Genomic DNA, 25257 nt, shown 5'->3' with positions numbered 1-25257 from the left:
TTTCCTCCGCCGACTATAATCTGCCCCTGAGACATGTTTGGAAGTGGCACGGCTGAGGAGCTGCGGGGGGCATGACTGGGCGTTCCTGGTCTGCGCTGATGACACGGTGACTTGCAGTAAGCTTTGAGGAGCGGTTCCCGCGGGCTCGCTTGGATTTAGGAGAGCCCTGCGTGGCCGTGTCGTCCGCTTCTGAGCTTCAGGCTGCGTGTGCAGGGCCGCCCCGGCCTGCGCTGTTTCTCCTCGAGATGGAGAGGAAATAATCGTCAGTCACTGGAAGTGAGCTGCCCGGTTTTTGCCCGGTGTTGCCACGTGTTACGTTCAGACTGTTGCCTCGTCATCTAAATATTACTTTCCTGAGAGACTGGTTTTGCCAGTTGCTTCGTTTAGGTTCGGTTCCCCCCCCTTCACAAGCGGGGACCCCAGCAGACCTGCAGAGCAAAGCGGGGACTCCATGTGAACACGCTGTGTGTGATGATCGAACCGAGGCTTTGGGAGACGTTCAGGTTTTACCGGCGATTTCTGTGATGAACGCGACTGGATTTGTTGTATGTGGGTCGGGAGCAAATAAAGTCGTCTTATGCCATCTGGTCCCCTGTTCTTAGCTGGCTCCCCTTTCTCTGAAACGCAAGTCGCCTTCTGTTTGGTGCAGGATTTGGCTTGGGGCTGAGGTGAAGGACAGGGCCCGCAGGTTCCCAGCGGGGAGGGGAGGGGAGGGGAGGGGAGGGCCGCCCTCCACGCCCTCTGCACTGGGCTGGAGTCAGGACTGCAGAGCCAGCGGGAACTGTGCCAAAGAGTGATGTCATTCCCTGCGCTTCAGGGATGGAGGCTTCTTCGTGAGCTGGAGAGACGCATGTGCACTTTGAATTGTACAAAGGCTGTCTCCCGAGGGCAGGAGGCTGCTCACCACCCACTGAAGCCAGGCCCCGCGGGGACCGCCGCCCCCTGAGCAGCGACCCCCACGTATGTGTCCTTTACACGCCTGTGCCGCCAGCGGTCTCAGATTTCATCAGGACTCTACAATCCAGGGCAACACAGCCCTGGTCTGATGAGCGTCCGGTCTGGCTTAGTTAGGGGAGAGGACCCCAGGTTCCTCCTGTGAGCACCTCCTTGCCCTGGCTTTCACACACAACGTGGGTGGCACCACCAGATGGAGGCTGTGAGGTGTGGACCCAGGCTGGGCGTCATGCGGTGTAGACAGTGCCACCACCCAGCGTGGGCAGGTCACGCGGGCTCTGTTGGGGACGGGGACGCTGTAAACGTACTCACCCACGCGAGTCGACTTCTTTCTCCTGGGAGGAAGCCCCACCTGCGGCACAACGGCTTCTGCCTGGAGGTCCTAGAGTCACCTGGGCTCGTCTGGCCTCCAGAGGCGTTCGGACGTCAGTCTGCATGTGCTGCCGCTGTGATTCAGGGCAGGGGGGTCCAAGCTGAGCGCTTGGACTCCCTGACCTCTCACAGACCGGCACCCTTGGTGGATCCACCTTGAACAGGTCGATTTTATCCGTCCAGACCCACGGCTGCCTTGTTTTAACTTCAGGTTTGCAGTTGCTCTGACGGCTCCAGGACGTTCGTTATCTGGATTAGTCCTGCTGTGAGGGAGGCTGCGGCTCGCTGCCCCGCTGCCCGTGTGGCCTGTGGGTCCACATCTGTTGGCCTTGAGAATTTACCTCCTCTGTACTCTTGAACTGAATCTTTAATCGCAAGGCCAGGAGCCCTTTCCAGTGGCCAGAGCTCTCCTTCCACGAGGAAGGGCTCCTTTTCCAGCATTTTCATGACTTCGGTTCCCTCTCTAGATGTGCAGGAGGTGGTGAACAAGTGTGAAACGCCTGGGAGAAATGCTCTCTGGTCTCATTAGTTGATGTGAGCATTTGCCCAACAGGAGGAAATGGCCCCACTGAGCCCCTAGGTCACCCGCAGGGAGCCATCGCAGGTACCCCCTCCCCCGCGCAGCTCCTGAGTCAGGAAGCCGGGGGCAGGGCCTGAGAATTTGCACTTGTAAGTTCACAGGTGATGCTTGGACGCAAACCTGGAGACCCACTAGTAGCAGGTTAGAGGAAGGGTCTTTACATCTAGCGCCACCTTCTCTGCTAACCAGCCTTGAGCAAAATACCAGCTCCCATCGTGGATGGCTGGACGGCTGGACGAGCGCGCGGGGCGCCTGGGTCACATACGAGACAGTAGAAATGTGAGCTGTGTTGTACTTTGGGGTTTTCAAGCCTCCCGAGGGGGCTAGCTGACAAGTTTCAGCTCTCCGCCTGCTGGGGGAGCAGAGCAGACCATTGCTTTACATCAGACGCCAAGTGCGGCCCGCCTCACTCCTCCAGTCGGAGTTCAGCCGCGGGCCGCGTGCTCGCTAGTGCGGACGCCGTGCCTCCTGCCCGTTCTATCCCACCTTCTCACCTTTCACACCGCTCGGGAGGCCGTGTGCTTGCGCAGGCCGCGGAGCCGCCGCTGCCACCATCACCGAGGAGAACTCCCGTCTCTGGAGTGGTCGTGCGGGGGCTCGCGATCTTAGCAGACGCTGCCGGCGTGAGAACCTTGCCGTGTGCCTTGTGCACCAGGGTCGTAGCAGAGCCCCCCCGGAAGCAGGCTGTCAGGGACCAGGAAGTAGGAGAGGAAATGGCCCGGGGCCCCCTTGCTGCGCTGTAACTAGTAACAGTTGAGAAACATGGCCACCAAACATTTCCCAAGCCTCCGCTCCCCGTCGGGTGGGAGCTGTAACCATCGTCACTACGGGAAAATAATTTTAAAGTCCCTTGGGGTCCGTTGATCCTCAGTTTAACCAAATGGAGATTCTGCAGCTCAATTCTAGCAGGCGAGGCTGCCTCTCCCGTATCTGCTCATCTCCTCCAGTTACTCCCCATCCAGGGGGCGCTCTGCATCTGTCTAAGCCCACTGCTTCCCTAGCATCACCATCTCTGTGACGCACACTCTGTTAATCATGGATGTTGGGTTGGTGCCGTCATGAGCAGTGTTTTCACACTTCTGCATTTCTGATCAGTTAAGGATTTATCTGCTCACATTCACTGTATACCTCTGACTTAGGAGAAAGAAATATTTGTTACATTTTGCAATATGTTTGCAAGCTAACTGTAGTTGTCCGATGCACATAAAAATCGAGTTGCCTATGTTAGAGTTAAGCCTTTAAGTTAAAATGTAGCAACGTCCTCAGGGTGCTATTTGGATGAAGTGTAGCATGAGGCTTCCCGCCTTGGGGGTGGTAACAATGCCGCTTGAAGAGCCGGTGTGCGGGTTGGAATCGGTGATGGGAGAGGTGACCCTGGGTCCAAGCCCGGCACCACGGTCCGTCAGCAAGTGCTGCCTTGGTCTCCCCATCTGTAAAATGGGCCAGGAGAGGGGCTGACGCGAGCAGTGCTGTCCTCACCTGTCACACACGCACGTGCTCACAGCTCAGCACATCTCTGCCTCTGTTGTATGTTACCAGCGTGTCATTCGACTGATGTCTGGATGGTGAAGTCTGGGGATTCTCCAGGCGAGTGAGAAAGAAAAGGAAGCCTCCGGGGGGTGGGGGAGTGGGCGGGGTCCAAGAGGAAGGGACCAGGGGCCAGTCACCCAGACAGGATTCTCTGAGGCGACGCAGGTGTGCAGAGAACAGACACCCGTGCGCCTAGGCCTCAGAGCCCGTGAGGGAGCCTTCCCCAGCTCGAATCCCAAAGAGTCAAACTCTGAGAGGATATCGGACTTTTGGGAGGAGACGTTCAAGAAAACTTAGAGTGGGAAATACAAAAGGGCTGATGGTTCTTCCTCAGTGTTGGGGAGATTAGGTGCCCTTGGCGTGTCTAGGTCGGGGTTTCAGCAAACGCTCGTGGCTTTTGCTCGATTCCACTAGTAACTGCGTGAAAGAATTGCGTCCAGTCCCCGAAGCACGACCAGTCTCACCTCCACAGCACGTGGCTGTGGTACTTAATTCACCGAAGGACGGAACGAGGATTAAGTTTCACTGATGACACTTCGGGCAAGATTTTAGAGCCGGTGCACTGATGCCCAGGACGCCTTCACGTTTGGACGGGTGCTCTGTCTTTACAGACAGAACTCTTTAGGGCTTTGGTTTCTGAATCCTTAAGAAGGGGGTCACGTCATTTGATGTTTAAACGGCACAAAGATGGCAGGTTTCCGTGACCCATCCGTTTCTGTGCCCCCGCCGGTTCTGACGGGACGGAAGTTTCCACTGCTTTCCTTCCGAAACCCACCCTTGGTTTTGGCAGGGCCGCGCATTTCGTTCCCACGGGCTCTTCAGTTCACTCCCCGGGTGCTTAGAGGGCAGAACCAGGGCTGGGCAGCCAGATCAGCATGTCCACCGTGGCGGCGTGTGACGGCGAGGTTCCGCCTGGACTGGAGGCGTCCTGGGAGCAGTCTCCGACACCACCATCGTGTCACGTGATCGGTGTCAGAACCGGAGCGTGTCGCTGCTGCGTGCTGGCCCAGCTCAGGGAAATCCTTTACGTAGAGTTGGTCCAGCCACGTTCCAACCTGTGTCTCTGAGAAGTTAACGCAGACAGGGCAGGAGGGACCTCAGTCACCTTGTCGTCCGTCGTGTGCTATGGCAGCTTTCTAGCCATCTGACTCGGGCGTAACTCCAGCCGTTGTCGTGGTTGGTCACGCAGGTGGGATGTGTCCTTGATTGAAGGGAGTCAAGTGTGTCATTTAAAAGCTCGTTTCTAAGAGTGGCCAGTTCTAGACTCTCTGAAGGCCTGTTTCTCCACGGACGGCTCTCTTCCTGGATTACAGAAGCCTCGGGGCTTTAGAACCAGAGCATGCCTTACAGCTATCTCGATGGCCCGGCTCCCAGAACTTTCTTAGTTGGAGGGAAGACATGTTACTGAAAACGACGTTGCTACTCAATGCCCCTACTAATAAACGTGGAACAATCTGGGGGGCCTGGCTGTGTGGCTGCCCCAGGACCCGTCACCAAGTAGGACCGCGAGGTTGTGGCCAAGAGCAGTGCCAGGTGACGGGGCTGGGACCCGGCGCTGAGCTCGGGGAGGGAGGAGGGCTGGTCAGCTGTGTGGACCTCAGTGCTGACCAGACCCGGAGACCACGCAGCAGGAGAATGAATCACACGACACAGGGGCACCGGGTCGGGGAAGAACCCAGGGAAGGATGAAGTCGGGCAGTGCCTGTCTGTGGGGAGGAGGCGTGCTCCGCGGGGCCGGGGTGGCGGGGGCCCCTCGGGCAGGTTGCTCAGCTGCGTGCGCCAGCCTCGTGCGAATCCACCCATCAGGCGTGAGAGCCACGTGAGAAGGGAGAGGGACCCTTTTCGCACTGGGTTCCGAGCATGGTCTGCATCTTCGGTGCTGCGGCCGCTGCTCCCGCCCGCGTCGGCCCTGGAAGGACCAGTTTCAGCCGCCCAGCGTCTCCCTTGGCTTCAGACCTTCCCTGAGTGGCTCCCTGCCCCCCCGGCATGATTAGTCTTAGAGCCTTTACTGCCCCAAACCGTAATGCTTATTGGCAGGAATTGCTTCGTAACTTGAGGCCGCAGTTGTCTCAAACTCACCCCTGGACCCAGAAGGGTTAGTCCAGTTCCCGTGAGGCCTGTGGCTCCTTCACCTCCCGGCCACGCTCACACGCGGAGGGCGGCCAGCGTCCTGTGAGGAAGCCCTTGGACCGCGGGTGTCTGTGTTTTCACGGGGGCTGTTCACGGGGAGGAAGTGCCCACCGGGGGCTGGGAAGACCCCACAGAGTCCCGGGGTGCTCGGAACCGCGGCTGTGGTTGTGCAAGAGGAAGAAACTACCAGGTGGTGAATGAGGCTCCTGGCACAGCAGTGACTTTTGGAAAAGGTTTTACTTTATTTTTAAACTTTATTTACTTACTGGAGGTGCTGGGGATTGAACCCAGGACCTCATGCATGCTGAGCACACTCCCTCCCACTGGGCTACACCCTCCTCTCCGGAAAAGGTTTCAATTAGTAACATTTAAAAAACGCACTTAGGTATTTAGGCGAAATCGGGTTGACCCCGCCACTTGGTGGGGAGAGTACACCGCGTCGTAAGCCGTCGGCAGGCGTGCGAGGCCTGCTGCCCAGCGCCGTGCTCCCGGCCCCGGGACGGGGCGGGGGAGACCTGGGGTGCAGCAGCCCAGGGACGGCCGCTGCGGCTTCCAGTCCCCCAGCGGCGCTGCTTCTGTGGACTCGCAGTGATCACGTCTCCGAGTGGCGTGCCCCGGTCGCGGGAAGGGGCCTGTGTCCTGGACACCACATCAAAGGCGCCATCTGTTTCCTCAGATTGTGAGCTGGGCCAGCCTCTCCTGGAAGCAGGGGTGAAGGGACAGAAAACTGTGAGCACGGACGCCCTTCGGCTTGGGCGTGGCCCTGTCTCCCTTTGTCTCCGTTTCCCTGTGCCTGTGGGGGCAGGGCTGGCGCATCCCCCCTGGGCTCCCCACGGCTGTGCCTCCGGGATGCAGTCCAGGGAGCCCGCCTCCCTCCTGCGTCCTCGCTCTCAGGACCTGCCAGGTCACCGCCAGGTGCTGGGGACCTGGCCCGAGTCTCGCAGGTGCACATCTTCAGTCACTGCCGTGTCTCAGAAAGATGGGAACAGGCAGCAGGGCGCCGCCCCTTCTGGGACCCAGGCTGTCCCCTGACCTGTGGTCCCCAGCAGGGAGGACATGCCGTCTAGCGCTCCGCGCTCTGTGAGCACTCGTGGGAGGAGGGGCACTGAGCCAGGGAACTTAAGCAGAGGCCCCACCACACTGGCTTCGGGCAGGGGGATGGAGGTGCTGGCTCAGCCCAAGTGCGGCCCCTGCTGCTCTCATCCTGCCACCGACTGGCAGCACTTAGTCAGCTCCCAGAGGCCCAGGAGCCTCCAAGCCACACAGTGTAAACAGCACGGAGCTGACCTGCCCGGCCCGCGGCGTGCGAGGCTCCGACGCGCCGAGGGTGCCCGGCCGGCCGGCCTGCAGCAGGCGCAGCCCTGGGCGGGGGTGGCCCCGGGGTCCTGGACACCCCCCTGCTGGGAGGCGGGGGGCACCGGGCTGCAGGCTGAGCGGCTCCCGGGGGACGGTGCCGCCCGCCGCGCGCAGCCTGTGACGCCTCCTCTCCCCCGAGCTGGACGCCGGGCAGCAGGAACTTGCCAGTTTATTTCAGGAACGCCTGGGGCCGCTTCCTCCCGCCGGCCTCGTGGGTGTTTGTTTGGACTGGAGGCTTCCTGAGCCCCAAGGTGTTTCTGGCCGCCGCTGGGAGCCCCTCACGGAAGCCCCTTTCTAAGGAAGGAAGCGCCCAGGACAGGTCGTGGTGCCGGAGCCTCGCCCGCTCGGCGGGGGCCCCCCTGACACCACAGGGCTTTCTCCTGCGTCCTGCGAGGCTGCGGGCAGGCGAGGGCCCGTGTGCAGGTGGCGGGGGCCCCGTCCGCAGCTGCCCAGTGCACCCTCGGTGCCCGCGGGCGTCACAGGGAGGCTCTGCGGTCTTTCCTGGGACGCGGTAAACCCAAGGTCACCAGAGGTCGTGTGCTGCCAGCACCCGGTGCCTTGCCGCACGTCTCTGGAGTCTGCCTGGCTTCCAGCTGTCCCCGCGGAGCCCTGCCGGGCGCCGGAGACCACGTCCTCCTGCCCTCGGGTCGCATTCAGCTCTCGTGTGAGCCTGTCCTGAAGACCCGGAGCCTCTGCGCCGTGTCCTTGGTGGGAAGACCCCGCGATGGCCGAGCGGGCAGCGTCACGTGGAGCCCGGGGGGCCCGCCTGGTCTTGGTCCTGCCTGTGGCCCCAGCTGCGGTGGTGGAGGCGCCGGGCTTCGAGTTGCTCACAGTCTGGTGAGGCGGGACGGGTGGGCTGTCCGTGGGGCATGGGGACAGGTGCCGGGTGTCTGTGTATATTTCTTTCACCAAAAATGTGTGCCATTCACCTGGCTTTTGCGAAAGGTTAGAAATGAGGTGCTGGGTGGTCCAGTCTGGTTCGGTTTTCTTGGCCTCTGGTTCTGAGGCCTTGGACTCCGGCAGGGATGGCTGTAGGGCAGACACAGTGCAGGTGGCCGTCCCCGCAGGTTTCTGGGGGACCACACTCCTGTGCGGAGCCCTTTCTGCCTCTAAGGGTGCCCTCTGGGATGGAGCTGAGCTGTCCGCATCCTTCCTCAGTGCCCCAACGTCCCAGCGTCTGTCCCCCGCTGCATTGGGGGTGTCAGCCAGGCAGACGCGGCGGGCAGTCACCTGCCAAGGAGCAGACCACCCTGACACGTTTCTCTCTGGATGGCGCCGTTTTTACTGGAAGGGACCATTTTACTGGGCTCTAAGCATTGGCTCAGCCAAGCGGCACAGTAGAAATTCTCCCAGGTCCCCGAGAATGTTTTTACAGATCCACTTCCCAGCTAGAGGGGAGGGCCCCATCACTCCTTCTCCTTCATCGCAGGAGCCCCTCCCTCCCTCAGGGCCTGGAAACAGGAGGGGGGGTCACTGCTGACTGTGGGGCCGCTGGGGGGGTGTGACTAGGGTGTCAGGTGGAGTCTGTTCCCTGGACAGACGCCCGTGTGTCTGCGGCGCGCAGGACACCAGAACGGCAGGTCGGAGCCAGCCCACCCTCTCCGTGGTCCGGGCCCCACGGTCCTCTCCCTTTCGGGGAGCGCTGAGCACCGCCTGGTGCTGGCGGTTACACCCGGGTGGGGCTGCGGGAAGCCCCGTGTGGGCCCGGGAAACCTCCAGCAGCCTCGGCGCCCGGGCAGGGCCGGCCCCGGGGGAGACTCAGCCCGCACCGCCAGCCCCGGCGCTGTGGCTCTGGGCCCACCACCTCTGCCTCCGGACTCAGGGGGTCTTCTCCGTCTGTCCGCTGACTTCTGTCCTAACTCAGTGAGGGGGTGGTCTCAAGGGGCCGTGTGCCCCCTGCCCCGCCCGGCGCACGCCAGGGTGTGACCACTTGACTTGTGCCTCTCCCCAGCCGCCAGGCACTCCATACGGCGGGGGCGCCGAGTTGTCCGACCGACCCTCCCTGGCCTTGCGGATCTGCACTCTGGCTCTGTCAAGGTGGCTGTCAGGACCCCCGACCCTGGAAGGACTCGACTGTCCAGACTCCCAGAGGCTTCGTGGGGTGGGGGGGCGAGGGTGGGGCCCAAGCCTGCCCCCACTCCCCAGCCCCACGGCCGGGCGGGCAGATCTAGGGCTCCAGGGGGGTCCCCTCGCTGAAGTGGGGACCCAAGGGTCCTCTCCCTGTGCAGTGGGAGCCACTGTGACCTGCAGAGATGGGGGGGCAGCGTGTGACCTGAGCAGCTTCTTGTTCCCTTGTTAGCACATTAGACGCCTTGTCCTGTGCTCTGCCCGTTGGTTCAGGATCCCACGTGGGCAGTTAAGTGCTTTGTGACACAGGTGGCCCTGGATCATGTGGTTCCGTGTAGCCCCCTGCACTGTCCCTCCCCTCTCTAACTGTCCACACCCCCTCCCTGCACCGTCCATCCCCTCCCTGCACCGTCCACCCCCTCCCTGCACCGTCCACCCCCTCCCTGCACCGTCCATCCCCTCCCTGCACTGTCCACCCCCTCCCTGCACCGTCCACCGCTCTCCCTGCACTGTCCACCGCCTTCCCTGCACTGTCCATCTCCCCTCTAACTGTCCTGCCTTGCATTTCGGGATAAGTTTCCTTGACCTGCAGGAGCAGTGATCAGGCTCTCAGGTCCCCACTACTTCACTTTGTTCTGGTCCTGGAGAAGCAGTCTGGCCTCAACTTTCCTTCCTGCCTGTGAGTTTGCCCTGATTCCCTCCTCACGGACCCTTCTGTGCACATGTCTGTGTCAGGCTGGCCTCTGCATCCCCGTGGACAGACCTCCCCGTGCCCCACGGCCGTGTCCCTGGGGGTGAGCGTGAGGGGACGGTGCGGTCAGACCCCAGCGCGAGCGAGGCTGTGGTTTCCTCCGACAGCCAGAAGTGGAGTTGTGAGTTGACTAAGAGAAAGTCAGGGACGGCCTCTAGGTTGTCACCCCTGCTCTGCTCCTGCCAGGAGCTGCCGCACTTTCAGAAACAGAGCATCTCCTGCACTGAGCGCTTGGGGAGGGGCGTCCACTCTGCTCTGGGGCACTGAGGACTGAGTCTCCACCAGCCAGGAAATGGGCTGTTTCACTCAGAATTGAAAGTCCCCTTTAGGAACATAATTCAGGTTGTTGTGGGTAGTTTTACACAGAATCAGAACTGACTTTTAGAAAAGCACGCGTGCTCACATGCAGGCGAGCATCCTGGCGGCTAATGCAAAAAGGGGAAATGTTTGGACACAAGGTCACACGCAGAAAAAAGGTCCTTCTGGAAGGAATTCTGGAGGAGAGCAGTCGTTCAGCTGCGCTGGAAGCGTTGGCGCTCTCAGTGGGTGATGACATCTTTGAAACGCTTTCTCGTTTGGAAAATGGAAGGACCTGGAAGTACTGAGCTCACAGCGCTGAGCCTCAGGGAGGCCCTTTCAAAGCGGGCAGAGCTTCCACACCACCTGTGCCAGGCAAGCCCAGCCTGAAGCGGGTACCTGACGGGCCCAGACTGTCCCAGTGCTGTGCCACCGTGCTGGCCGAGCTAGACCGTCCTTACCTGCTTGGACCACCAGGGCACAGGGCGGCCGTTCCTGTGGCCTTGGGAGGCAGAGGCCTGGGGCTGCCTAGGCCAGAAGCAGGGTGGCGAGGGTGCCTGAGAGGCCTCGGGTTTCCTCAAAGGAGCCGGAAGTGTGCCCAGCACTTGGGACATACAGTTGGCCCTCGGCCGTGGGGCCCCGTGGGTCTCGCCCACCGTGGGCGTCACGCCCGCCAGCCTGGTGCTCCCCGTTTCAGGAGTTCCAGGAAGCGGCAGGGAGCACTTGCCCTCCCCGGGTGGTTCTGCTTGGCTTTTCGGAGCACCCAGCGGAGAGCTGGTGGGGGCTGCAAGGGCAGAGCGTGTGTGCGGTTTTATTTAAAGTGCTTTTTCGGAGGAGACTCGTGTTGAAGGGCCTGCTGTGGGCCCTGCTCAGGCCTGCGGGGGCGTGGTGGGGCGTGGCTGCCCGAGGAAACTAGTGTTTGCTGGTGTTTGTGTTATTTTAAATGTTGGGCAACTTGGTGGAGGTGGCAGCTCTGGCTCCCTGCCCCAAATCCCTGATCTCCCCAGACCCAAGCCGCTTCGAGCCTGGGGCTCAGGCATCCGGGTCACGGTGGGGTCTCAGCCCCGAGGCACGCCGGGCTGCCCGCCGCCCTCATCTCCCCGCCCCCAGGCCCCAGGCTCGAAGCGGCTTGGACTCCAGTGGGGAACAAGGCGTCTTGCTGGGCACCTGCTGGTTGGGGTGTTCGGACTCTGCCCCTGCCTGATCTCTGGGCATTGGGGAAGGGCACGGCCCCCATCCCCGAGCAGCCCAGTCCCTGTGGTGGGCCGGGCCGGGCCCTGGCGACGGCGGCGTGTGGCGTGCGGCGTGTGGTGGTGCAGGCGTCCTCCGGGATCTGAAAGGGGGTCTCCCGGGGCAGGGGGCGAGGCTTCACACCCCAGACCCAGTCAGAGACACAGACCCGGAGTGGAAGTCTGGGAGGGGATGACAGGGGCGTTGGAATTCAGTCCCAGTGTCCGCACTCGCTCACCTTCCTTTAAACAAACACGGCCGCCACCTCTTGTTTGTTCCTGCAAACCGTCACTTGTGTCTGGAGCCGCAGGCTTTATCAGGTGGGACGGGACAGAGACGTGGCACTGCCGTCAGGTCAGCCTTCTCGTGACTCCCCGGGTGGAGGGGAGCACGAGCTGCGTTTGGCCTCCCGTGGCTGCTTGGAAGCACGGGAAGCCTCGCCCGCAGAGTGTCCCTCGTGCCTCGACCGAGGCCAGGACGGGCCGGGCGGCCTTGCTCCCCCCACGGCCTGGGAGCTGTGCCGGCCGAGCCCGTGTGTATGCACTCGGGGCGGGGTGAGGAGAGGAACCACCTCTTAGTGATTCCTCCCAGTTCACGGGGGAAGCGAAAGCGAGGAGCCAGCTGGACCGGGCAGATTTTAGGGAGCAGAGTCCAGTAAAAGAGGCTGATGGGCGACCGGGGAGGGCAGTGGCCGGACGTGGCGGAGCACGTGCCCGAAGCCATGGGAGACCGAGGGGCCAGCCCGGATCTCCGTGGCGGAGATGAAAAGCTACTACATCTACTGCGAGTGGTGCTCCTGGCTGTTGTCTGTTGCTGAGGGTGAGTCCTCCGGCCCCTTGGGGTCGCTCCCAGCAGGTGTGTTGGGATGGGGCCGGGACCCCACCCTGCAGCCAGTGGTTGTGCAGGCGGAGACAGATGGGCAGATTCCTGGTGTCCTCAGTGGGTCGTGTGCAGTCCGCATCCCCTTGGCATCTGGAAAGGCTCAGGGATGGGACTGTCACCTCCCTTTGGCTGAAAGTGTCAGCTCTGCTGGTCTGAGCTGCACAGCCAGCACCATGCCCCCAGAGCCGCAGGCGGACCTCCTTCAAGGGCACCTGGTGGACAGAGGTCCAGTGAGACTCAGGACAGAACAAGCAGGTAGCTGCGTGGTGCCGACAATCCGGGACAGAGCGACAGGGGCCAGTGACGCACTTGAACATCGGCCTGCCTCGTACGTCTAAGCGCAGCTCAGGGGCAGAGCGGCTTCCTGGTCCGTTGTCCAGGGAGCCCCCTGAGTCCTCCTGGGCCGTTGCAGTACCCGGGCATCACACTGCCGGCGAGTCTCTTGTCCGGGAGGCGGTGAGGGACGCTGCTGCTCTGGCGGGAGTCCTGTCCTCTGTGGGGAGCACTCAGGGGTCACTGTGATCACGACCTAGAGTGTCACCTTTCCGTCAGTAGAACCCAGGCGCTCCCTGGTCGATGTGGTTCTGAGGTCGCGTGTGGGCACAGCTGACCTGCCCCGCGGGCAGCAGCACTGCCTTCAGGGACAGAGCTCCCACCCGATGGGGTGGCTGCGGGCTCGGCCACACTCAGCTGTTGTGTCTTGGCCTCTGTGGGTCTTTGTTCTTTGAGCGTGGACTCGAGGTCAGCACAGCCCCGGGAAGGCGACTGTTGGTCTGGTCGGCTGCACCAGCTAATTGTGATGTGGTTGCCGGTGTCGCGGTGGAACAGACAGAATGTTCTGGTGCGTCCTTTGGGGGCAGCGGGGCACGTGGCACTCTGCCCCTTTCCTTAAGTTCTTCAGTTGCTACTGCATCGGATTCTCTGGTTGTGGTGAGTCAACAAAGCGTCTGAGACTCTGGAGAGTCCACCTGCGTGTGACTTTAAACTACACTGAGCTCAGAGCAAGATAAGAGAAAATGCTTTCTGCGTCTTCATCTGCATTTCTGGCAGTTTTGTCCCAAAACTTAACTGAAAGCGAGCCTTGAGCCTTGGAAAGTTTCGGGAAGGGAAGCAGGCCCCTTCTGGGACGGCTGACCAACTTGAAGAAGCCGCCCTGGGTATTCCAGATGGGACTGGTCCTTGCATTCCCTCAGCCCTGGAAGGTGCCCACTTCCTAGCCGGGCTGGGGCGGTCCTCCCGGGGCCAGGCGGGCGGGATGCCCGTGGGCGGCAGGTCCCGGAGGGGCCCATGGTGTCGCTGCAGTCCACGCGGTTGGCGGGCACGGGAGCTTCCCAAGAAGGACGAGCCGGCGGCTGGAACAGCAGGACAGAGGAGCCTGGGGTCCAGACTGGGGATGGTCTTTCAAGGGTCCAGTCAAGTCTGAGGGAAACGAGCTAGTGTTTGGCCAAAGGGGTGCACGCACGAGAGAGAGAAAGTGGAGGCATAAATTGGGACGGGGGGTTGAGGGCAGAACCAGGCTCCTGCCCAGAACAGACCTCCGATTCCAGAGGGTCTGGAGGCGGTGCTTTGAAATCCCGACCCCAGGAGCCTGGCGGGAGAGGCTGCAGCCCCAGGCCCAGCGTCGGGTGGGCCCTGGGGCTGAGGAGCGCCCCCATGTCCTGAGAGGGGAGGGGCCCCAGGAACCAAGTGTACTTCCTGAGCTGGAGGGTCTGCGGGGCGGGCAGCTACTGGCCCCGGGGACCCACGGGGCTCCCCGCGGGGTCTGTAAGCTGCACTGGCAGAACCGTCTGAGGGCGGAAACATTGGCAAGTATTTTATGATGTTGCCGTCACTCTGGAGAGCCCGCTCACGTCCCGCTGCTGAGGGATGGGGGCCAGTGGCCCCGTCCTGCGGGGAGACCCACCCCCTTTACCCCCAAAGGTCACACCGTGAAGCCAGGCATCTTCCCCTCTGGGGCGCGGGCCCCTCCTTGAGGACGCCTCTGCCCGGGCTCAAGGTCTGGTGCCTCCTCGCCCTCAGGCACCTCCAGGAGGACCGTGATCAGCTGCGTGGGCCCAGGTGTCCGCAGAGGTGGGCTTGAGCCAGCGGGGTCAGGTGCAGGGTGGCCCCTTCCTGGCTGTGAGTGCAGCCAAGGGCCTCGGTCTTCTCATCCATGAAGTGGGGGTGCTGGTACCAGCACCACGGGGCCGCTGGGACCCGTGTCTGCCCCAGGCCGGTTCCTAGGGATGTTCCCACCCCCACCTCCCACCCCCACCCCTCACCCTAGGCCCCCCTTCTCTCCACCATCGCCATCTGCGCGCCAGCTCCTGCCGCCCCCAGCAGGTCGGCACCTGTGCCCCCAGCCCAGGCGTGTCATACTCATAACAACCTGAGGGGCCCCTATCACCCCACTTTGCAGATGAGCTCGTGGAGGCGCTGGCTGGCCTGAGGAGCTGAGGTCCACTCAGGCCCTCCACTCCCGGCTTGGAACGAAGGAGGCTCCTGAGGAAAGCCTGCGACTGAGCCACTGCGGCCGCGGCCCAGCAATCGCCAGCGTCCGGCCGTGGTTCAGAGCCCGCATCACACTCTGGGCTGAGGTTCGTTCCCTCGGTCACGGCAGGACTGTGTCCAGGCCGTCCCTCTGCCTGTGGCCCCAGGAGAGAGGCAGCTGTTGGGGGTGGGGAAGTGGGTTTCAAGCCCACAGCCCAGCAACAGGCGCCTCAGCTCGGTCCTGCCTGGTTCACCCACAGGCGGGGACCCCTCTGTTCTGCCCTCCTGGCCCTGGGTCACTGAGACGGGCAGGCAGAGCAGAGAGCCCGCTGTGTGCTGGTGTGGGGCGTGTGGGGCTGGTGGGTTTGCGGCAGCAGGTGGTCATGGCCCACAGTCCCTCCATCCAGGCACCTCCTCGGGCACCGGGCAGTGCCACGATGCTCTCTCCGTTCCCCGAGGCGCCCTGGTTCCGGTCACCGCACTGGCTCGGCCTGTCCTCCCAGGGCCCCGCCCTCCTCCACCTGCCCCAGAGTAAGCAGGTGTCTCTTCTGAGCCCCAGCTTGGCCAGGCGCTCCACGTGTCTTTAGTTATGTCCTGCAGCGCAAACCTAAGTGATGTTTTAAAGTAAAACACGTTTGCTTCCGAGAGCTTTAAAAGTAGAAAGAGCTTTTTGAAGTGCCTTGGTACCCGGCCAGTGGGTAACCCTGGGGCCCTCCTGCCCCACCGCGTGGCCATGGCCGTGGAGCTGTGAGCCCCGCCCCTACCGACAGCATCTGTTAGGACTTCCCGGGTCTCCCGTCAGAGGAAACTTGTCTTGGAAACAGCGTGCCTGGAACAGCATCGGGTGCACGAGGTCCCCAGGGGTCTCCTAGTCAGCACGTCTGTCTCCTCCATTGCCCCAGATCCCAGGACCATCTTCTGGGATGCGGTCAGATGGGCCCGCGAGCGCCCAGATCTGGCGCCTGCCCCTGGTTCCCCCAGGCCCCGCAGGCAGCACCCACCCATCTGCAGGTGTGCGGATGTTCCCAGCTCTTGGCTCATGTCAGGGAGCCTCCTGCCTGGAAACAGCCGCCCCTCCCCTCCTGCCACCCCCTCGATACTCATCAGCCCTTCAGACACACCCGGCTCTGCTCAGGACTCGGGCTGGTCCCCACCCCACTCTTCAGGCGGGGCCACCTTCGTCCGCGCCGGGTGGCTGCTGTCCTGCCTGGATGGAGGGGGTGGCGAGCCCTGGAGGGCGAAGTCGCTTGTCCCCACCTCTCCCTCAGGGAGACTGAGACCCAGCTCGGGGATCAGGTTTTGAGTCCAGGACTCCTGATGCTGGCCCGTCCCAGAAGAGCCGTGTCCCCTCTGCACCTCCCTAAACCCACAATAAAAGCCCCTTGAGCCTCTCAGGTGAGGTGGGGGCTGCTGCCACCTCTCCTCTGGGGCAGGAAGAGCCCGGTAAGCCAGGCGGCCCTCTCACACCTGCCAGTGCAGGGCTGAGCTCCTGGGCATCCCGGACCCGCCGGCCAGCTCTCCACCACCGTGGGTTCTGTTTCGCCCACAGCCCATCTGTGTTTGCTCTCTGCCGCTCGTCTGCCCCTCACGCCACCCGGATTTATTAGGTTTGTGGCAGGAGGTTGTTGATCTAGAAGGAGGGGGGGAGGGGGTGTCACTTCTGTCCAGGTCACAGTCTGTGCAGAACAAATGGCGCGTTGTTCCCCCCCCCTCCGCCCGTGGCGGCGGAGGGGCGGTCGGTGCTGATAAACACTGGGTCCCGCCCGGAAGGCGAGTGATGGTATCTGGGGCTCGAGTGTCTGTTTTCCCCATCAGGCGAGGAGAGCCTTCCTGTTTAGCTCCCGGAGGTGGGTGGGGCCGCCCAGCCCTGCTCACAGCTCTGCTGCCTTCCCTCCAAGTGGTCGGGGGTCGTGCCTTCCAGAGCCCTCATCTTGGTGCTGTGGCCGCCTCTCAGTCCTGCTCCCACCACGTAAGACGGCCCGGGCACCCCCTGGTGTCACTTCCATGCACGTTTGCCACGTGCGGTGAACACCAGCAGAAATACAAGTGAGGGCTACACAGGGAACAGATGGGCGGAGAGCGGTTCCCCTGGGCCCTCCGACCCCGCTGGAGGCGGCCCCGAGGCGTCAGGGCTAGTCCCTGCTGTGACTGGGAGGATGGACGTGCATAAAATGGCTGGAAGCCAGGACCCAGGCAGTAAAGTGCCAAGCGGTGTTCAGAGGGAGGAGCAGCTTGGAGCTGGGCACAGAGGGGAGGCCGGGCGGGGGCCGGGGGGTGGGCACATCGGGAGGCCGGACGAGGAAATGTGTGTGCGCCCTCCTGGAGGGAGGCCTGGCACCAGAATTGGGGTGAAGTCAGACAGAGGGGACACCAGAGAGACCGGGGAGACGCAGCCTGCCCTCGGGAGGGGGCCGTGGTCCAGCGGGGCCGCCCTGGGCCTGGCGCCCTGATCCGGGCTCCTGGCACTGCTGCAGCTGGTGCTGCGGGGGCGGATGGTGTCTGGTGCTGCAGGGATACGTCGGGCCCCTGATGTCACACCTGGCCTCGTCTTGGGCTACCCAGGACTGTAAGTGAGCCAGGCAGAAGCGAGCCCTTCCCACGGAAGGCAATCAGACCTCCTGGTGCCCGGGCACTTGACCCCCACGGGCAGAGGTTGGACGGAGCTGCGAGTCCCCTGCGCGGTTCCGGCAGCCTTTGTGATCGCCGATTCGCAGGAAGCATGTGTCCGAGGTGCCTGTGCTCCGGGCCAGCAAGGCTTCCTTGGTGCGGAGATTCTGGAGAAGGGGGTGGCCACGTGACCTGGAGCATAGCCTTGTAGCGGCCTTCCGTGAGTCTGCGACAAGACCACGAGCCCACACCCCCTTCAGCTCAGGCTCACTGGGAGCGCGGGGAGCCAGGAGGCGTGTAAGCCGTCTTGGGTTGGGGATGGGGAGGAGGTAGCTCTTCCGAGGGTCCAGAGTGTGCGGACGGTGCTGAGGACCAGCACGGGGTGGGAACCTGTTGGAAAACCTCGGGGGCAGGTGAAGGAGCCTAGAGGAAGGGGCTACGAGGTCCTGGGCCTGGGGCCAGACCCCCCCCCCCGACCCTGAGCCGGGACGTGGGAACTGAGGTGTGCGGGTCAGCGGGACCAGGACTGAGTCTACAGAGACAGAACTCAGAGCCACAAAGACTGTCGGCGATGTGGTGGCTTCTGTCCCCAAATCCTCCATGGTGGCCCCTCGGGAAGGTCAGGACCGCCGTGGGGCCGGGCGGCGGGCCCCTGCTCACCAGGGTTCTCTGTGAGGTCACACCTGGGTGCACCCCACCCCTGCCCCTTGTGAGGCACCCCCGGGGCTGCCCTGCAGGCGGGAGGCGCGCACAGATCCGGACACTGAAGTGACGGGAGCGTGAGCATCGGCGCTTTCTCTCTAGCTGTGCGAGCAGCGTGAGCAGCGGTTCTGCTCTCGTGGCGAAAGTGCGTCCAGGTGGGGCTCTTGCCGTCCCGCAGGCCTCCGTCTTCCCGAGTCTGACGCATGAATCAGGCCTGGCTCCGTGTTCAGCGCTCCTGCTTCAGTGACGTGGGTTCCTGCAGCGTCACGGCTCAGGTGGGAGGCTGTGCCCTGAGGGGTTCACCGCGGGACCCGCTGCGGTCCTGCACGTGGTGTGGAAGTCCTGCTGGAAACGTCCCCGCTCCCGGAGCCAAGGAAGTCTCGTTCTTCAGGCTAAGCTGTGAGCTCACGACCTAAGCGGAGGCTGCTGAGTGTCCGCGCCGGGGGCTCAGAGCTCACCGCAACTCTCAGCTGGCTGTTTTGCCAAGAAACTTGCTCTCGTGCACAGGACTCTCGCCCACCGCACGCCTGAAACTACCCGTCCTGAGGCGCTCAGGTGCGCCGGCCAGATGCGCTCACGTCCAGGACACCATCTCCCCGGCTCTGCGGGACGGCCGTGCGGGCTCCTGTCCCAGCCGTCGGCCGTGGCGTCTTTGGTTCGCTCGCCGGGGCTGTGGCGCCTTCTTCCGGGCCACGGGGTCTTCCGCGAGCAGTGGTTTAAGGCTGGAGGGTCCCGTCTGCAGACCCGCTAACTGGGTGCATGGAACACGGTGCTTGTGTGAGCACCCCAGACTCGCCTGGGGACGAGCTGCCCACCAGCCCTCTGCCCAGTGCTGCCTCCCTTCGGTCCCCGCACCGTGGTGGCAGGAGGCCCCAGCATGGGGGCCCCATCCCACCTGGCCTAGGAGCTCACTGCTGCGTCCAGTGGCTGGACCTCGCATGGAAGCCAGGGAGGGGAAGGCTGGCTGGGAGGACTGCCACGTGGTGTCAGGTCCTCAGGGCCAGCTTCTCCCCTGAGAAGGCTGCTGCTTATCCTGCAACCTCACGGTGACCTTGGGGGCAGGGATGACACATTCAGCCTAGCAGCAGAGTGGACGGGGGGGCTACAGGACACACGAGACAGGGCAGGGCCCGGGGAGCACCTCCATCTGAGGGCGGCAGCCGAGGGTGGGAGGGACCAGGGCTGTAAGGATCACAGGGCCTCAGAAGGACGGTAAGGACACGAGAAGGGGACACGGGGGGAGGGGGTCAGTGAGGACGGGACAGTGAGAGCAGGGAGGGGACACGGAAGGGGGACAGGGGAGGACTGAGTAGCCGCCGTGTCCGGCTTGCCTGCTGCCCGAGGCTTTGCTGAGCAGGGACACCTGTGGCCTCGGGTTGCCATGACGATGAAACGGGGCCAGGTGGTGAGGGAGGCCTCTGCAAACAAGGGCGCACCTGTGAGTCAGGGATGGCCCCTCCCGCCGTGTGGCCCGGCGGATCGTGGCCGGAGCGCGTAGCGCCCGGTGCTGCTCTGTGCGCAGTCCACATGTGGGGCCTGTTGCAAAGTTATAGGTGTGCTTCTCAAGGGCTCGGGGGCACGGTTTTGCCCACAGGAGACTGCTGGACGCTGTGGTAGCTCCCGTTGCTCTCTGTGAGGGGACTAACGCCGAGAGCCTGTGACTGTTCACGGGACCAGCTGGGCGGGGAGACCGGACGCCGGGTGCAGCCGGGCCGGCTTAATGCAGTCCTGCACCCTGTGTGCTCAGGGCGTGACGCCGTGTGCTGAGCATTGCAGGATTTTGACTCACAATGCTGCGTTTCCCCCAGTAAATAAACAGGCCCTGTTCCCAGTGAAGCAGGGAGCCTGCGCTTTTTTCCAGCTGAGGAAGCCATGTGGGGTCCCGAGAGGACAGAGATCCCTGCCCTCCAATCAGGGCAAACAGACCTTCAGGGCCCAGAAACCATGTCTACGCTCTCAGTGGCCAACCCCGCGAGGCCTGCGTCCGCTGGGGACCTGGGACCCGGGACCAGTGTCGGCAGCCTCCAGGTCCTCGTCCGACGTCAGGCCTGGCTTCCTCCGATTCTCCGCCGTCGTTCCTGCCGCGGGTTCGTCCTCCCTGTTGGCTGTGGGATGGAGACCTGTGAAATGGCCCCTTTTGTGGGTCAGAAGGGTTTGAATGTCCGCAGAGTCACCAGACCCAACATGTTGGAGAACGCTGACACCCTGACCAGCCACCTCCGTGCTCGGGGTCCGCAGGGCCTCCACGGCCCGTCAGACGGCAAACGTGAAGAGGCTGGACTCGCCCCCTCTGGGACGAGCGACCAGCTTACCGTCAGATTGGAGCTGACGGCCACAAGTCCCTCGCACAAGCCTGCCTGCCTGCCCCGAGAGCCGTAGGTCTGGCGTGACTCCGGGCTCAGCTCCACCGGTCCCCTCGTGTGCCGTGTCACCCCCACCCCGGGGCCCATGTGGGGCGGGGCCCAGGAAAGGGGCTGGAGTTGTGTGCGGATCTGGTGGTGTCGGTGCCTCTCAGCTCTGTGGGTATTTGGGGTGCAGAGACCAGGAGCCCATTAATCCTGTGGGATTTGCCCTGACCCTCCCCTGACCGTGGTCTGTGCTGGGGAGGTAGCCCCTGTCCTGGGGGCCTCTGCTGGGGCCCCGGGCCTGACCGCTCTCTGCTTGACCTCGTGCCTCGCCAGCCACTGGTGCGTGTTTCCTGGATGAACGGATCACGGGTCTTTAGTGGGAAACGGTAGCTCCCTGTTCTCAGCGCAGCCTGGAGAGGAAAGTGAGGGTGGAGGTGCTGTGGCCATGGCTGCGTTTGCTCACGTTGGCCAGAGAAGGTCGCCCATGGCCCGTGAGCCCAGAGCTCGTGGCTCAGCAGGAGATGAGTGTGAGACCTGCGGAAGAGCTCGGGGCCCAGAGGTCGGCCGGCCGGCCGGGGCCGAGTGCCGCGGGGCATCCGACACACGGGGGAGGCGCCCGGCGTGGTGGGGAATCCCTCACAGCCGAGGGGCCTGCTTCTCCAAGGGCAGCTCCCCACAGCAGCGCACCACGGGCAGGTCCGTGGCCTGTGAGCACAGCCTGAGGATCACGCTCAGGGCTGCTGCCTCCACTGGGGCTCGTGGCTGGCCCGGGCGGCGGGGGAGCGCGTCTGCGACCTCATGATCCCGTGATGGGGAAGCCAGGGCCTGCAGTGCCGGGTTTGCTCTGATCACCAGAGCCACACCAGGCCTGGCCCAGCCCGAGCGCTGTCCTCTCCAGGTCGGTCGACTCCCAGCTGGGGCGCCTCAGCCCCTCTGGTCTTTCCTGCTGGAGGGAGGGAGCCTGGTGTCCCCTGGGAGCACCGCCCCCCTGCAGAGCTAACCCTGTGCTTTAATGAGCTCCCCGGGGTCCCTGCCTCTGGCAGCGCCCCCTTATCACATTGTCCTTGTTCTCAGTAACCCCACCCCGGGCGGTGGGGTGGGGGCGTCCTGAAGTCTGGCTGCTGAGGACCTGGGCACACACGACCCCCACGCACACAGTCAGCGACGCTCAGGCTGTGCACGCGGGTCTTCAGCCGCGTTATACAGCTGCCCAGTGGCTGCTCCCAGCACGGCCAACCGGAGGTGTCCAGACCCGGGGTCCGGTGCCCCAGGGCTGCGCCTGCTCCCTCGCCCCCCGCAGCCCGGCTTAGCGGAGCCGGCGCTAAGCACGGGGCCCCTGCAGGGAGGGCCGGGACGGGCGACAGGGAGGGAGCGGCTGCCGCGGGAGCCCCGCCACCGCTGGGCGCCACTGTTAACCGGCCGCAGGTGGAACGGACGAGCCAGCCGCGGACTCCGGGCTCCGGGCCCGCAAACCTGAGACCCTGGAGGGAACCCGGGTCTGCATGCACCAGGCGGGCGGCCCAAACCTGGAGCCCAGTGACCTCCCTTTGTGCGCCCAGCACGGGCGTTCCGGGAGGCAGGTCGCCGCCCCCTGACGCGGCCGGCGGGCAACAGCATGACCTTAAGCCTCCTGTCCCTGCTGTCGCGGGACCTCTCCAGGCTGTGGCTGCGCCTGAAGACCTGCACAGGTGCGCAAGGGGCAGGGACCCTCGGGGGCCCGGCACTGTCCGGGGTCCAGTGTGGGCTGCGTGGCTGGGGTGGTGGGAGGGGGCCGCTGCCGGGGTGGGGGCGTGCCGGGCATCCTGGTGGGCCGGCCCCTCCCTCCCCGCCAGGCCCATCCTTGTCCTCATCCTCATCCCCACGGCCCCCGCCTGGAGCAAAAGGGGCATCGTCGCCAGTGCACACTGGAGGCGTGAAGCTTGGCCAGGCCCTTTGTTTCAGCTCCTGGAGATGGCCTGGGGTGCCTTGGTGGGAGCCCTGAGCCCGGCAGGGGCTCTGTCGGGGTGGGACCCAGCCTGAACTCGGGGAGCGCCGACCTGGGTGGCCGTGCCCCTGGCGACCAAGGACAAAGAACCCAGGGGCCCAGGAGGGGGCGGCCTGGGTTTCCTGGTCGAGTTTTTAAGGATGAAAGGTGCTTGTTTTGAAGTGATTTGTCGAGAGCGCATTTTCCAGTGGATACTTCTGCCGAAGTTGGATGCGTAATTTGTTAAATAAGTATTTTGCACGTTTCAGTGAATGGGCCGCACCTCGGCTGTCGGCGTCTGAAGGTCTCAGATTTAGAACAAAGACACCAGGTGTGTGAGGTGGCGGAGTGGGTGAGTCTCCCTGCTGAGGTCCGGGGACTCTGAAACCCAGAAGACGAGCACTTGGACGTGGTGGGAGGCCGGCAGCCCCACGGACACGGTGCTGGAAAGGTCCCTGAAGGACCGCCCCCCAGGACTCAGCCAGAGTTGGGAACCTGAGAAGTTTCACCCGAGCAGCGCGTCCTGGGACGTCTGCTGGCGCCCTTCCCTCCTGGGACTGCGAGGCTTTATGGTGGGGGCCCTCGGGTGGCCCTTCGCCATCACCTCAGACTCCGGTGGTTTCTGAACCACAGGCTAGCACCAGTTCTTAGCACTTGCCCTTAGAAATTCTGGGTGTTCTTCTAACGTGCGCTTTATTTTTTAAGATGAAGAGGCTCCTGAATAAACGTCCAGGGGGTGGTTGTAACTAAGGGCTGGAGGCCGTCCCCCATTCTCTGCAGACAGTTTGCTGTCTCCCCGCCGAAGCAGCGCTTGTCCGATTTCCCGGAGCTGCTGGTACGTTGATGGAAACCTCTCCTTCAGTGGTTCTGTGGAGCAGACACCTCCAGAGCTGGGCCCTTCACCTGGCCGTGTGACTGGGTGCTGACTCCCAGTGGCACCTGCTGTTTACAGGGGAGTCGTGCTCCTCCGTCCTCACATCTGCTCAGGCTGCACGAGGCGGGGAGGGAAGGTTGGCACCGGCCCGCCCGGAGCTGGGCCCAGAGCAGACCGAGTGGGCGAGAGTGACGTGGCGAGACCCCGGCCCCATCACTGTGCCCGAGGCGGCCGGAGCCCGCTGGGTGAGACGGCAGGGCTGGGCCACGCTCCCAGACTCGGGTCGGAGTCTCCTGTCCCGCCACTGGGGACGTCAGCGAGGTCAGCGGGTGTACAGGCCCCGCCACCGCCAAGCCCCGACCCCAGCTCCCTCTCCATCGCCCCTCACTCCTCTCCTCTGTCTGTCTCTCTGTCTCTGTGTGTCCTTCTCTGTCTCGCTTCACGCCGCCCCGTCTCCCGTGTGTGCCTGGTCGTGGTGGGGCTCTGTGGTCAGGCTCCGGGGGACAGCGTCTGCGAAGGGCCTGAGCCCTGCTCTGCGCTGTGCCTCCCGTCTGCTGGGCAGCGACCCCGTCAGCTGGGCCACCTGGTAAGGCGCGGGCTGAGGTGAGCCCTGGTGCCCCGGCCTCCTCTGCCCTGAGCGTCATCGTTCTGTTTGCTGGGGTGTGACTGGGGAAGTGGATGCAGCGACTTGTCGGGTCTTAGATTTACAGCGTTCCTGGTACTTGGGAAACGGAATTAGACATGCACGTCCCCGGGCGAGGGGAGGGTTTGGAGAGCTTCTGGGGTTCCGGAGAAGCTCAGGGTGTGCTGGCGCCGCGCTGGCCTCTCCGCGTGGCGCGTCCTGTGCACTGCTTTCTGAGGGAAGGTCCAGCAGCCTCACTTGGGCACCGCCCTTCCCGGCTCTGCCCTCGGAGCAAGGAGGGAAGGAGGGAGGTAGACGTCCCGGATCTCTGTTGTTTTTAATGTTGGCAAGTGGTGGTTTTAGAACAAAGCTCTCGAAGATCTCCTTCATTTCCAAACAGCATAGGTTTGTGCGTGTGTATGTCTGGTGAGTGAGCCATGTCCGCACGCACTGGGTGTGGCGTCAGTGTGTGGTGTGTACGTGTTGGTGTGTGTGAGACGTGGAAGCCACACCTGCTCCTTGCGTCAGCGGAGATGTTGACATCTGGGAAGGTGACATCGCGGAACGCGGGGGCCGGGCGTGGGGTCTGTGGCCGTAGACGTGCTGCTGGGGGCTCGGCCACAGCCGGGCGAGGGGGTGCGCTGCTGCACACACTGCTCCGGGGCCGGCTCACCGGCGCCCCTGAAGCACCGAAGGGGGCACGTCTGGAGTGGGGCGGACACGGTGTACCTTGAAGGGTGTGTGTCGGACCCCAGAAGGGCGTGGAGTTCTTCCTGCTCCGCCCACCCGTCCTCCTCCGACTCAGCGCATCCTCCCACGGAGGCCGCCCCTTCACCCTGAGGCGGAATCCCCAGTGGCGCCCTCCCCGGACCCTGTCCTGACGCTGTGGGGGTGCGTCTCCAGCAGGAGAGGCGGCGAGGAGCCCCGCCCGGCCTGCAGGAAACACAAACTGCAGCATCACAGCTCCTGCCTAATTGGGCACCAGGGCTGGTCTCAGAGGAGGAGGGGCCCCAAGGGCGGGGTGCTGGGCGAGGGCAAAACAGCCCAGCTTGGAAGGCCTGCTGTGGGCTGCTGCCCTGCTCAGGGGTCTGCTTTCTCCTGGGGACTTAAGCTGGTGGCCGTGTGTTAAGTGGCACCATCCACTCATCAGCCAGATCCCCTCACACACAGGGCGGGCGCCCAGGACAAAGGCAGAGCATCCGAGACCAGGACCAAGCCTCAGGCCCTCGGTGGACGGTGGACGTTCGGCCCGTGGGAGGAGCAGTGGGTGCCTGGCGCCAGGCGGGTTCGTGCTCCGGCTCCTGCAGGGTTCCCAGCCCTGTTTCCCGCGTGCCCAGCCTCTGGGGGTTGCCGAGTGCCCCTCCCTAGATCGCGGACACAGGTAGGGGACTCCCCAGACCGCATGCAAGGAGGGCCCTGGGTTTGCGGCGGCCCCTCTGAGTCAGGAGGGGCCCAGCTTCTGCTCTGCAGTTGATCGGAGCTCTTCTCCACAGTCCAGGCCTCCCCCAAGTTAGAATGACCCC

The 25257-nt window shown here is 63.6% G+C and overlaps 1 protein-coding gene across 11 annotated transcripts in view; it reads left to right on the top strand.

Moving 5' to 3' along the window:
• MCF2L (MCF.2 cell line derived transforming sequence like) overlaps positions 1–25257 on the top strand; it is a 102186-nt gene that overhangs the window by 27369 nt on the left and 49560 nt on the right. Inside the window, exon 1 of one of the 11 annotated variants that reach the window (XM_032496598.1) lies at positions 7077–7759. The exons of 6 other annotated variants lie outside the window; for them this stretch is intronic. Coding sequence is in view for 3 of the 5 variants with exons in the window: in XM_032496594.1 (XP_032352485.1) it covers positions 21891–21963 (73 nt within the window). In the remaining 2 variants the exon portion in view is untranslated. Of the gene's footprint in view, positions 1–7076; positions 7760–21789; positions 21964–24753; positions 25116–25257 lie in introns of those variants that run through there. 4 more of the 11 variants (XM_032496594.1, XM_032496600.1, XM_032496602.1 and 1 more) reach the window with 4 other exon arrangements.

Source organism: Camelus ferus, chromosome 14 (assembly GCF_009834535.1).
Source record: "Camelus ferus isolate YT-003-E chromosome 14, BCGSAC_Cfer_1.0, whole genome shotgun sequence".
Classification (NCBI taxonomy): Eukaryota; Metazoa; Chordata; class Mammalia; order Artiodactyla; family Camelidae; genus Camelus; species Camelus ferus.
This window is presented reverse-complemented; position numbering and strand designations above follow the sequence as displayed.